Genomic DNA, 13,811 nt, shown 5'->3' with positions numbered 1-13,811 from the left:
ACAAAATTCTGTTGCAACAGATGCAAATGATTTGCCAAGTACACAAAATCACTCCATCTCCTATAAAAAAGCAGGTGGTTTTCAAAGATTACCTCTTGACTAAGTAGAGGTCGGCTTTCAAGTGGGGTCTTCCTTTTATGTTCCTCTTTCACTGGCATTAAGGGCTTGAAAAACTTTGGTGGCTGGGGAGAAAATGCTTTAAAAGGGCTGGCCATTAAAGCATGGGAATTCTCTGCTACAACACCTAGGTAAAAAAGCAAAAAAAAGTGTATTTCAGTTCTTCATATCCTGACTGCAAGATCATATTTCAAAACAACTGAAGGTAAAGCCATGCAATTGACAAAGTTGCTGGCTACAGAAAAATCTCAGTATTTAAGAATTTAACCACTGGCCTAGGCATGAAATAATGCACAGCTCTGTGAGATCCTCAGAGAAATCTGGAAACAGAAGGAAAGCAGAGAACAGCAGTATCTGCCCCTTCCATTCTGAGGCTCCAACATTTCTCCTTTTCATCTTGGTCATAAAAGCAGTGGGAAGTGTCCTTGAAAATAGAACTGAGAAGCTCTTTGCTTCCTGTGTCTGACCTGACCTCTGCCCACAAGACTGCAAATCTGCCCTGTAACCAAACCAGCCATCCAGAACAGGCAGCATGATCAAAAAGGAAATTATAAGCAAGGAAGCAATGAATAAACCCCCAGTCCCACTTTATTGCAGCAGTATTTCTACCTCCACTGCCTGTTCAATGTGACCTGAAGGAAACAAGGCACTTGTGACACACTGACAAGGAGGCACAGACAATATCCACATATCATGTAAAGAACCTGTCTAAGGACACTTCCCACTTTAAAAAAAGCATCTTCATCTTTAAATTCATCAAATAACAGCAGCTGCATTTTGTTCTTTTGTGTGTCTGTGTGCAGTGTTTTGTTTTGGGTGGGATATTTTCTTTTTTTTTTTCTTCTACAGTTTTGATTTATATTTAGCACATTCTGCCCACCTCTTTTACCCCCTTTCCTGGATGTCTTATGCATTTCTCCTTTTCTCCCCTATTTCCAGGTTATGTTTAGTTCTTTAAGTAGAAGCTGAGTAACACATTTATTAGGAAAAGAGCACTGGGAATTTAACTTTCAGTTTAATGCAGTAAATAAGAATCCACCAGTGCTGTCATTACATGTATGAAATCTCACCACTGCCATCTTTGCTCTTGCGAGGTGACTCCCTGGGTAAAGTACCATAGCATGATACATCTTGATAACTGGAACAACAGTCAGATATATCTAGGTGACTTTCAGACCAACCCTAAAAAAATAAAAATACATAAATCTGTATTATGATGATGCAGGCAAATGTGGAAAAAATCAATAGGTAAACTCAGGTGGGTTTTTTCAAGAGTCAACCAAACCTCACAAACCAAAGGTATGTCAATTACTGACTTCAGACAATTTTCCTATCACACAGAAATGCATTGTTTTAAAGGCAATTCGCTGGTCAGAGAAGTAGTTAAAGTTTTGCTCTTTCTGTTTCTTACATATCAGTTTATATAATTCTTATATGAAGGGCTGAGAAGGACAATAAGGTTTAATGCAAAATTATATGTAATGGGTGCAGAACTTCAAAGATACATTATGTAAATCAACTGCTTTCAATGCTATTAAAGGAAAATACTATTTCTATTTTCCTTTTTTTTTTCCACCAGTTCTCAAACACATCTTGCTTCTGGTGGGGGTGGGAAATCTGGGAATGTGAGCTGTTTGTTGCTAAGTTTCCCTACCTTGTCATCTTCATCGCAGGCAGAAAGATCCAGTCGACTACAGGACACCTATGGAACACCAACAGACAGAATGACAAAATGCCTACCCCTTATTTGTGAGATGTAATACCTTGAGGAAACACTGTGGTCATTTAGTCCTAAAAACTGTTTTGCTTTCTCTTTTCAGACCAGATTATGTGTAAAGACATCTACATTTCTGCTGTATGAGTATGTGAGAGAACACATAAAATGCAAACTACCCCTATACCATGAAAAAAGTTAAAGGGATTTGGAGGTAAGAGTAATCTGAATCAGGGCAGTTGTCATCCTGAACTACTTCCCAAATGGACATCCTTGTAAAAGGAGAAGAGTTTCAACCAACCCTCCCTCTTTCCTGATAACTTTGTTATCTCCTAGGACAGACAATTTTGGGGATGGGATTTCACTTCATGTCCACTTCCCCACAGGCTGGTTAGTCTCAGCACAGAGTAATCATTACCATATCTCCTTGTGCAAGCATTACATCAGCACACGACAGCAGCCCCTGCCCCATCCATGCTAATGATGAGGGTTCCTTACGTTGTGCACATTCGGAGTGCTGATGCTCCTGCGGATGTTCCTGGCTTTGGCTTTGGTGGAGAGAGCCTCTTTGACAGTGACTGCCTGTGAAAAGAGAACAAAACACTAACAGCAATGCCATGGTCTCCTCAGGAGAACTGAGCAAGCAGGATAGGGACTTTTTTTCAGTGTAGCTAACAGAAGCAATCAGGGCTTGCATTCACAAATCTTAATTTGCACACACAACCACCGAAGCTTCTGTCTGAAATTCATTCTTTGGCCTTTGCTTGTTCAGGTTCTGAATACTACATTGTTGCCAACTTTTGTTACTACATCCACTACCCCTGGAAACTTGTACTTCACAGAACTTCATCTTACATCTATCTGTCCAATGATCTCTGAAAAAAACCCAACTGAAACAAAAAAAGCCACACAGTATTTTTAAAAGATCGGTCATCTTCTCTTGAATTCTCATAATCTCCTCTGGAATTCTCATAACCCAGTGCAAAGATTGCAAGAAATGCCTTTTCCTTGCCTGTCTTAGCCGTTCAAGGCTCAGAATGTTCTCCACTTGCAGCACACCACGTGTGTATTTCTCAATGTAGGTTTCGCCATCGGATGTGCCCTCGTTCTCACTCCTTGCAGCCATCAGTGCTAAGGTCTCACGATCCTCAATTTCTTCTGTAGCCTAAAGTACAAGTTACACCATTCAAGGTTTCAAAAAGGAAAGTCAATTGTTTTAGCTCACTTTTTTGACCAGTTCAATGCAGAAATTAATTTGAATTTGGCATCTTAAACTTAACCAGCGAACCTAATTACAGTAAATGATCCAGGGTTGTTCCATAGAGATGTAAATGATGCTGAAGAGATCAAGCTTAGGAGAAGTTTTGAGCATTTGCTGTAGTAAATTACTTCTAGAAAAAATGCATATATAACCTGAAATTCTGCATGTAAAGGCTCAACTAATGACAACTTCCTAGGCAAGGAAATGTAATTTCCTTCCTTAAAATATGCTGTGATTTCCCTAGACTTTAAAATTTAAGTAGTGCAACAAAGTGACAATTACAGGGTTTCAAGACTATTTATGTTTTCATTTGTCCAGTTTGTTTACTTTTAAAATAAATTTTATAGTACATTTACAACTTGTACAAGCTTTTTTCTATAACAAGTAATTTATATTCCTGTGAACTCAGATTCCCAGTTATTCTGTTTCCACAAACCTGAACATTCCTCTGAGTACCCTCTATATTTTCCCTGCAGACACTAATAGGCTTTCAAAAATAACTTAAATACAAAAATTCTGTTAAATACAGTAGAAGAGAAAACAAAATCCCCACAGTTTTCAACTGTTTAAAGATAAATACAATCTCACACTGAACTTCAGTATATCCACTTTGGCAACCTGCCCCATACCAGCAAAGCAGGAGACTTACTTTCTAATCAGTATCACCCACTGCAGTAGGTCAATTCTGTTGGTTTCTGTGAATTTGCCAGAGAAATATACTGTGATTTACCTTTGGTATGTTGGATACTATTTCATAAGTCACTCCACAGGCATAATATATATTTTTCAAGGATATTCTCCTTTTCAGGCTCTGGGTAAAACTCTAGAAAGAAAGTAATTTTCAGTTACTGTTTTGAAAATTATTATTTATGACATCCTAAGAAATAAAAAGGTGCAATGAAAAATCTGATTATGAAGCCAATCAGAACCATAAATTACCATTTAATAAATTACTTTTTTTTTAGCATTTATGATATTTTAAGCACTCCTTGGAACATTGTGCTCAGTACACAATGCTACTAAGTTCAATCAGCTAAAAAATGGACAGTTCAAAGAAATACACCAGTACACACTTCAGTGCAACCTATAAAAATCTAGTTTTCATTTCTCTCTCATAAGAACTGGGGAGACCAGACTCACAAAATTAAGCAAGCAGCTAAGAAAACACATTCATTAAATCAAGAATATGAAACAAAACAAGGAATAAAAGAATATATAAACTTATTACCTGCTTGTTATAAATGTTGGCTGCAATCCTTTTGCGTAATACCAGTTCCATTGCAGCAGGGTGACTGAGCTGCACAGTGGTCTTCACTATTAAGTAAATTCTCTCATTTTGAGGAGTTACCCTATTGAGGTGCACTGAATCATGGACAGAAGAGTCCCAGGCAGCAGTGGCTGAAACCTATGCAGACAAATTATGTGGAAGAAGGAAAGGGTAATCAAAGATTCTATTATTCTAAAACCAGGTATCATTTACAATGATTTAACATGAAGTAGCACAATTCCTTAATGAGAGAAAAATCACTCTAATTGAACAAAGTGGAATCAAATCTCCTTTCATAGTAAGGAATTTATCACAAAAATCATAAAATAGGTGTTACGATTCTGGGGAAAATAATTATGACCACAATATCTGCACTATGCAAACCCTATCCCAAAAGGAAGTTTTCACATGTCTGGAGACAGAAAGGAAAGCAGAAGAAAGACTGGATGAAGGAATACAGATCCTACTGCTACTATATTAGAAGTATATTAATTTCAATGTAAAATCTTCCATCTATGTTGGATTAGGTTAACAGCCCAGACAGAATAAACCTGCACCCATTCTGCAGAATGTTTTTCCCTTCCCTCTGTCTTCCCCCCCAACTTTGGTGTCCTCTTTATTCTGGAAACAGTCTCTTAAACAATGGCCTGAGTGGTTGCAGGACATGGAAAGTATCAGTTAAGAAATTCCAAAATGGATTCAGAACCATTAATTTCCAACAATTCCCAAACCATATATTTAAAAACCAGTAATTACTAGCAGTAATTTGTAGTAATAACTACAATAATTTATAGTAATTTGTACTAATAACTACAAATGAAAGAATTCTTATTTAAGTATTAAGCTTTGCCTAGTGCACACAATAAAACAAGTCATTTTCTCTGAAGAGTTAAGAGCCTGCAAGAGAAATGAAGAAGGAGTGAGGAAAGCAGGAAAAGGGATTTTGAGTCAGGCAGTTGAATAATTCTTTGCCAAGAGCTAAGACTTGTCATCTCTGAATTAAGGCAAAAGAGCTAACAAGTCATATCCTCTTAAATTCTAAATAAAGAGGCCGGAAAATAAAGGCAGCACTAGATACAGATGGTACTTCTAAGACAAAAAAAGGTAATAATAATAATAATGATTAAATACATAGAAGTAGGAAATAAAACATAAAAAGAAAGCATTTACACAAGCTGCATTTGTCAAAAAGGAGGCTTGCTAACAATTTACCTCATCATCACTGTGTTTTATGATCGGCAGATAAAAGAATGGGCTCCCATGCTCCTTTGGTAGTATTGAGTTAACTCCTGATGCATGGGGACCTATAAGTTGTTCATTGGCACTGAGGTCATCAGCTAATGAAACAAATGTGCAAAGAATGAAATAGTTTTATACCAAAGGATATGAATATATAGAGGCAAAATTGTAATAAAGGCCTATCCATATTTCATAATACATTTAATCCTACTTAATCTTATTACTATGCAGCATTTGCAGATGATTTCAGCATATAAAAGAAATGGAGAATAGAAGTTCTGGCTACATTACACTTTTAGCTAAACAAACAAAAGGTGTGCAATGACACAATGAACCTGTTTAAATATCCTGTTTGATTTTTTGTCTGCTAAGCTCTACTGATAGTAAAAAGAAACAAAAAAGAAAACCAAATAACCCACAAACCACACTGAAAAAAACCATTCCTTGTGAGCACAGATGAAGGAAGAGGGTATTTCACTTTCCAAAAGTATCAGCTAAAGCAGGTTATTGACACATTGCCTATATAAATATGTGTAATAGGCTACTCCAGTGCTGGATGTGATAAGGCCTATAGATCCTCTTGTGCTTTATGTTCAGGTTTTTAATTAGACTTGCTTCCTAAACAGTCCTTAAATGTGGAGCTACCTCTAGTTTCTGGTTATTACTTACACTGTGTATCTGTGTCTTAAGAATATATATCAGTATTCTTCTTGCATTTAGAACTAAATATCTTCAAAGAGAGAAGACTTAGATTCTGTAAAAAAAGCTCATTATAACCCTAACACAGTGTTCATTAAATGAGCTGTTTAAAACTCCACAGAAATATCAGTGGAAGAAGCTCTGAAAGCATTGGGAAATTCTCTATCAGTGCTTTAATGACATGTGAATTTGTATGTCAAAACACTTACAGGAGTTCTTCATCTGCTGTTTGATTCAAACTAAGCTTGCTTTCTTACCATATTTTCTGTTGTACAGCCTATCACTGAGTATAGTGATACTGTGTTCCCTGACTTTAATCCTTATTCTAAAATAGTTGTGCTTAATTATGCCAACATACACAACCAGAAAAAACCAAAAGCACTTTAAAATGTCAAAGCCAGGACTTGTTTGATTTCTTAAAGTCTTCAAGTCCATTCTTCCATTTAACCATTTCTTTACCTAAACTAAGCCCCATTTCCCCCTCCACAAGTTTCTTAATCTGTTTTTACAACATACCGTTCAGATCAAGGAAGAGGACAGGTATATGTGTTTCCATTCCTGCAGGTGGAATCCTGAAACAAAACAAACTGCTGGCAACAAAGAAGGCAAATTCATACCTAAGCTTATTTGGGCAAACAGATCTCCATGCAATATTCATAAGTGTAACCAATGGCTAAAGCTGTCAACATTCTGATGGCTACTCTGAATGCCTGTGTGGCACAAACAGCATTTTGTTTATCTACAAACAGAGCTACATCTAGAGCTTTGCCAAAACTGAATTCACACCACATAGCATGTGGCAGTTGCTGTGAGGACCAGAGTTTTAAACATCCTGTTCTGCTCCTTACCAAGTTAACTGGTTGCAGTCATCTCACACATAAAGCTCAGCACCCTCCAAACAACTGGATATGTAACTACTGGCAGTCTTTATATCCATAAACACACTTTCAGCTATATGTTCACAGCATGCCTCAGGTGGGTAAGGGGAAAAATGGCAAGAGTATTGCTATATTATTCCTCGAATACTATTGGAGACATTAGTGTACACTTGATTAGAGGAGTATTTCTTGTCCCTTCTTTCCCAAACCTAACATGTTGTATTCCTCATTTTTGCATGTCAGCTGCAAAGATCTTAGTTAAAACACAAATGTGTTTTAAACTAAGATGAACTAGTTTAATTCTAGTTCTAGAACCAGAACTAAAGAGAACTATATTACAACACTAAGTTCTCTTTAGTTCTCTTTAGCTCTAGTTCTAGAACTAAAGAGAAATATATTACAAATTCAAATGAAACAGAGAACACATCCTTTGAAGTCAGTTTATTCCCTCTCTACCCTTTATCAATGACATCACCACATGTTTTACCATTCGTCTTTCAATCATTTCTTTTCTGAAAGGAATCAAACTACTAGCTAATTTTCCCAATTGTATAAAATTGCAAAATACTATATTATATTCAAAGGTGATTTTCAAACCTTGAAAGCTATTTCAAAGCTATCTCATGTAATATCTTAGCTAAGCAAATCTTTCTTACATTCAGAACAGCACCTGACCTTCTAAACTTTCTGTCAGCTGAATGTAGTTTGTAATATCACAGGAGAACACTCCAAAACATCCTTAGATTTGTACCTTGCAGAATGCACAGTTTATGTACAAAAAGCTGGCAACTCCAGTGGCTTCTCTGAACATACCAGTTTGCGGGGGCACCGGGAATTCCACTGCCTGGTGCTGGAACAAACACTGCATTCCTCTCTTCCGTCAGCCCCACCCACTGTTCCACCAGCCGAGCTTCTCGTTCTATATCATCCTCTGATTTTTCTATGGTGGAAGAGATTAGGATTACAGATGAGACACACTTTTTGTGGTATAGGGCATAAAGTACTTATGATAGAGACTTCAAGCTGCAAACCTTGTTTGTTGCTGATCTTTTGGATCTGCTCATCTAAGTATTCTCTGCGTTTTATTAATGCCTCAGACCACCTTTCTCGTACACAGTTCAAATCTTCTTCCTAACACGGAAATAGAGAAGGTCATGAGACTATGTGGGTAAGAATAAAGGGCAGTGAATTTTATGGTAATTAAACCAGAATTTATATTAAATGGCTTGCACAATGCAGAAGACTCTTTTTCCCCGAATGACATGCACACTGATTAAGTACCTCATCGCCCATGAAGGGAAGTTTATTTACTTTCAAGTTTCAGATTTCAACAGGAGAAAAGAAAATGTGACTGCCTCTGCTGCTGAACAGATTACACACCATGGGCTAATTACTCACAGAAGTGGCAATCAAACTTTTGAATAGCATATGGAAGAGGAAAAGCCAGTATCATCAGTTGATCATAAGCTCTCCTGAAGATTAGACAGGTCAGTATGCCCTCAAACCTGCACAAAATTCCATTGCTAGCAGCTGCTATCAGTGCAATTAAAAGATTTCTCATGCAAACAAAACCCATCATGCAATCATGCTTTGTGGTATCACAGAAAATCCAGTTGGTTCTTCTCTGTGATATGTCAGGAAGCGCATAAACAGCCCGCAAGAAGTTAGTACCTTAAATTATATTTTTGAGATTGCTAGGAAACCTAACACATCATTTTAAGGGATGTCAGCATTCTCACCTAACTGGTTTTACTTCTGTTGGACTACCTATTAAAAAGAAGTTCTTCTATGTAGAAATCTAAAATTTATTTTACTTGGGGGGGGGAGGATTTCCTCTTCTGCTCTTTGTCACCTTTTAAAATGAGTCTTCTGTTACACTGTCTAAATTGTGCCTTATCACACAGGAAAACAGGGTCAAGGTTGGGTTTTGTGCAGATAAAAGAAAATTCCTTCACTGAAGGTTCTGTATCTACCCCCATTCACATCCTCCGCTCTCACTCAAGCATTTCAGAAAACTGCACAACATAAAAGGTTATCATACTTTAGAAAACAAACAAAATATCTTATGCTGCATAATTTGCCTGGAAAAGATGCCTGCAGCTGCTGGTTCTTTTCCCTGTGATATTCATCAGAAACTGCTTTCATTCTAAATAAAAGTTTCAAAGCTTTTATTCCCATAGCAATTCATGTAGCCAGTTAGGAGAGCTGACTGCAGAGTACTAGAGAAGAGAGGACACTGTAAGAGTATAAAGTCACAAGGTAAACTGAAATAGCAGTGTTTTATAGCCCAGGTAGCCTCTAAAATGCACAGCATGTGTGTATTCAAAGCCGCTTTTGCTTGCTCATTTGAGATTTGCTGGCCATTAGCATTAGCTGTGCCCCATGCCGCAGGATTGACAGCAAGAGCAGCAATACCTGGTAACTATCCATATCACCACCATCATCCTCCTCCTTCTGGTAGGAGAAAATACATTTTGTAAAACATAAAACCCATGCATTTCACTCAACAGAAATTAACAGAAATAACCCAAAACACGAATACCAACATTTCTGCCACAAACTTGTAAAATGTTAAAATCACAACACTCAAATAGCTAGTCTTAGTAAAGGTAGAAAAATTTTTTTTTTATTACACTGTAGCAGGTCAGCAATGATTTGAGTATTAGTGAATATGTTTATTTAAAAAATAAAATAATTAAAATCTCCACAGAATCCAGTGCCAGAAAAATGATTGAGCAAGCAGATCACTAATCTCAAGTTTTACAGTTTCATCTGTATCCAAGGTTAGAATTATTTGTGGAACTGAATGCAAACCTTCTTCAAAAGGCACCTTGCTTCCCTGGGTGGCCCATTCCACTTGTTCTTTGCCATCACTGTTAAAATCATGGTTTGTTTCCAATATGAATTTGTCCAGTATGAGCTGAAATAATTTATGCTTCTTAAGGACTTCCTTGGCTATGTGGAATAGCCCTTTCACATTCAGTGACAACTGGTTTTGATTCTTATCAAATAACAACTTGGTGCTTTTTGAGAAGCTAATAGTATCATAGTATCTCACTACATTTTCTCTAACAAATTTCTTTTTTTTTTTGCTTTTCCCCTCCTCAACTTTCACCACCTCTGTAAGGGAGGAAAACTTACAGCACTAGGAATTTAGTATTAATCACCTCTTTACACAAAGGTAAAAACAATTCCTGTATTCCTTCTGTCCTGCCATACTTGGTACTTTATCAGTCATAAATTGAGTTATAAGCAAAAAAAAGCAGGCTTAGCACCACAGGCTCACATTACTTGTATTAACCTCAAGCACGTGTAAAACTGCAAATCATGTACTAGTGTGCTAAGGTCCCTTTTGGAATTGTGTTGAGCTGGGTCTAGAACAGCAGAACTACACCAAACTGAGAAATTAACTGCCTTACCTGGTAGCTGTCCAAGCCCCTTTGCAGTTTGGTTGATCTGGCAGTCACTCCACCTACAGAGACTGAAAGAATTGCTTCTACCATGAGAGGCAACGTTCCTGAATGCTGCACAGGTTTCACTGTCACCTGAACTCTGCGAGAATGACCCTAAGCAGGAAATTGAGAGGGAGAGAAAAACTAAGAATAAAATTTAAAAATTAACTTAAGCATGAATAAGATGGCAAGGAAAAGATACATACCTGCCTAAGCTGGAAAATTCCCCCTGTGTTTACATCTTTTGCCTGATGGAGTTCAACTGCAGTGTATTCACCCATCTCATTCAATTCTTGTATGGAAATCCACATTTCTATTCTTCGAGTTACTTCATTCCATCTAAAAAGATATCCCCATAAAAACTCATGGTTGCCTCAAAGCATTTGTGCACTGCAGATATTACAAAACTTATAACAAGTTGATGGAAGCATTCATTTGTAATTCATTTGTACCTGTCTCTCAGTGTCCTAGTTTTTGCATGAAGAGAATCAACTTCCCAAACAGAGCTGCCATTGCCAGTACATCTGTGACCCCACACCTCAATAGCAAGAGCTCCTTCTGAAATGAACTCCAAAAACTCCTCAGTGACATTCACCACATAGTCCTAGCAAGGAGAAAAACAAATCACATTCAACCATATTAAATAATCGTATTTCCTCAACTTGCTTGTAAGGACACAAACAACTAACTTCCTGCCTCATCAACCATACAGTTTGCACCACAAAGCTCCACTCTGAACATGAAAGTTGTAAAACCTCATCATCTCAGCAATTCATGCTCCTGCATACCACATTTCATCATAAAAGTGATGTCTCAGCTCCAGTGATCTCTTTTAAGCTACTGAGCTTATCAAACAAGTATATTATCAGCTTTCATTATACAAATGATAGATTTCTCCACACTTTAAATTCACATCTGAATTTAAAAGATCCCTAATCAAAAGATCTTCTCCTTTTGCCACATTTTGAAGAAATGATGAAGTGAAATATTGAGGCATTCTGAAGCACAGTTAAAAGTCATTAGTTAAATGACTTGACTCCCTCCTTCTTCTTCCCCCAGCAAAACAAGGCTCAGACCCTAAACAGTTTCTCCCAAACATATGATCCTCCTGGTAACACTGTTTCATAATAAAAATACTTACCTTACAGTGAGAGAAGGTCACTGTAAAATGAGCATCTTTGCTCTGAGGTGAAGGCACATCTGGATCTACTACTGGTGCTGCTACTGTTGACTCACATTGATCCCAAAATGTGTATTGACAAAAGACAAAATTGGAGAGATTGGGTGGCAGTCCAGTTGCTTCTTTTATTTTTACCTGAGGAGACAAAATAGATATTGTCATGAATATGACTGTTTCCTCTTCAACTGCAAATTGAAGACCAACAGCCAAGAAGAAGTTTTAAAGGATAGTAAGGATGCTCCCATTTAGGAACATCCTTAAAAATATGATTTTGTATATACAGAAATGTAGACATAAGGACCTCACCCATGTACATGTTTCATTAGGGGAAGCTGATAAGCTCAAGTGGAGAATGAAATACTTCATCACAGAAGAAATTAAATTCATACACCACCCATAGATACGACATTAGATGATCAAACTACAGGAGACAGTGACAGGGAAAAACTGTTTCCCCTTCTGTGTCTGTAAAGGATTGTCCTTGTAACACTAGTATTTATGGTGCAAATGTGCATCTACTGGAAACTCAAACAAATTAAATGAGCCACTGGAAACCACTGACTGGCCTACCCTGAGCTGGAACAAGAGGAGGGAGTCCTTTCAGGGACTTTTCAGCCAGCAATAGTCTACATAGCCTAGTACTTCACATCAGATTGACTACATAGTTACAGCAGCTCGAAACTGTACACTTCATCAGGTGTTCTCACTCACCCTACAGGAGAGCTTTTTCGCTCTGTGAATAATTTCTCCATTGTTATCCATGACTTCCAGACTCCCACTCTCACTGGAGTTCTCAGATGAGTCATCTCCTTCCACCACACGTTCTGGGACAGACCCGGTGACACGCATTACTTCAACATGCAGCCGCCCTGCCACCTGAAGGCAATTACACAGAGAACATACAAGGCCACTTGAAAAACACTTATTCACTGGGGAACAAGACAGCAGGCACCATTTGCTTGCTAAAGCCCCGGTGCACAAGGAGCACAAAGAGTCCTGCAGGAGCTCTCAGCACGCCCAGCCCAGCCCTAACCTCGCCCTGCTGGCTGATGATGGGCACGGCGTACTGCAGCTTCACGTCGTAGAAAAGGCACTCCAGAAACACGTTGGCGACGCCAATCAAGTTGTGGTTCTCCTGCGCTTCGTAGAAAGGATCACCTCTCTTGCCCATCAGCTTCCTTATCTGTTTACGATAATAATGAAAGAGATGTCACAAGACCACCAGCGTGGGAACAGGAGATCAAATAACCTCATAGTATTAAAAGATCATGGCACAAAAATGATTCCACTACCTATCTTTGTTCCTTCCTGTTACACAGGCAGAAATAGGTTAGAATCATATTACAAATTTGAAAATAAATCTTTGAGATGAGACATTATACAATCCTTTCTTTACTAAGGGATATAATAATATGATAGCCTGCGTATTTTAGCAATGTCAAGGCAAAGCAGACTTTACCATGAGCAGTCACAGTAGTCATTGATTTCAAGATGTTTCACCTTTTCTGCTCTGTTTATACTTCTTAAACAAGAGGTCAAACCATCCTCATGTTGTGCTGGTCTGGCTGCTGGCTACCACTACAAGGGCAAAGGGAAGGTGCAGGATGATTCCTACTTAAGTCAACAAGTGTTCTTATGACTCCCATAGAGCTGAGATCACACCTGCAGCATTCCCCATACAGCCACAAAGAATTCATGCAGATTCCTAGCATGATATGCATTCCTCAGTGAATTTGTTAGTTCCTTCCCTTCTTCTCCTGTTTTGTCTTCCACACATGCATTTGACCTACGTGTTTCTATGTAGCACATAGAACACATGCATTATGGACGACATAGGTCATGGAAAGAATGAATCCTGGCTCAGGCAGACATAATGTATTTAAATATGTGCTATCAGTTCTTACTAAAGTCAGCAGCAAAATCATCGTTGTCTTCAATGGGCACAGATGAAGTGCTTGACCTCCCCTGTGTTATGATTTTAGAGATTCTCATTGTCCCGTCCAA

The 13,811-nt window shown here is 38.0% G+C and overlaps 1 protein-coding gene across 3 annotated transcripts in view; it reads right to left on the bottom strand.

The window, feature by feature from the left end:
* KIF13A (kinesin family member 13A) overlaps positions 1–13,811 on the bottom strand; it is a 106,160-nt gene that overhangs the window by 10,415 nt on the left and 81,934 nt on the right. For 2 of the 3 annotated variants that reach the window (XM_071451253.1, XM_071451236.1), the window contains exons 20-37: positions 12,841–12,990; positions 12,519–12,683; positions 11,769–11,942; positions 11,080–11,231; positions 10,834–10,966; positions 10,595–10,741; positions 9,591–9,629; positions 8,207–8,306; positions 7,989–8,115; positions 6,814–6,869; positions 5,572–5,696; positions 4,321–4,497; positions 3,823–3,915; positions 2,844–2,996; positions 2,330–2,413; positions 1,772–1,819; positions 1,188–1,299; positions 93–244 (exon numbers count right to left, since the gene is read on the bottom strand). In XM_071451253.1, coding sequence (XP_071307354.1) covers positions 93–244; positions 1,188–1,299; positions 1,772–1,819; positions 2,330–2,413; positions 2,844–2,996; positions 3,823–3,915; positions 4,321–4,497; positions 5,572–5,696; positions 6,814–6,869; positions 7,989–8,115; positions 8,207–8,306; positions 9,591–9,629; positions 10,595–10,741; positions 10,834–10,966; positions 11,080–11,231; positions 11,769–11,942; positions 12,519–12,683; positions 12,841–12,990 — 2,187 coding nt within the window. The remainder of the gene's footprint in view (positions 1–92; positions 245–1,187; positions 1,300–1,771; positions 1,820–2,329; positions 2,414–2,843; positions 2,997–3,822; positions 3,916–4,320; positions 4,498–5,571; positions 5,697–6,813; positions 6,870–7,988; positions 8,116–8,206; positions 8,307–9,590; positions 9,630–10,594; positions 10,742–10,833; positions 10,967–11,079; positions 11,232–11,768; positions 11,943–12,518; positions 12,684–12,840; positions 12,991–13,811) is intronic. The other variant, XM_071451243.1, reaches the window with a different exon arrangement.

This window comes from Agelaius tricolor, unplaced genomic scaffold (genome assembly GCF_023055355.1).
Source record: "Agelaius tricolor isolate 1412-34295 unplaced genomic scaffold, bAgeTri1.0.p SCAF_2, whole genome shotgun sequence".
NCBI classification, from domain to species: Eukaryota; Metazoa; Chordata; class Aves; order Passeriformes; family Icteridae; genus Agelaius; species Agelaius tricolor.
This window is presented reverse-complemented; position numbering and strand designations above follow the sequence as displayed.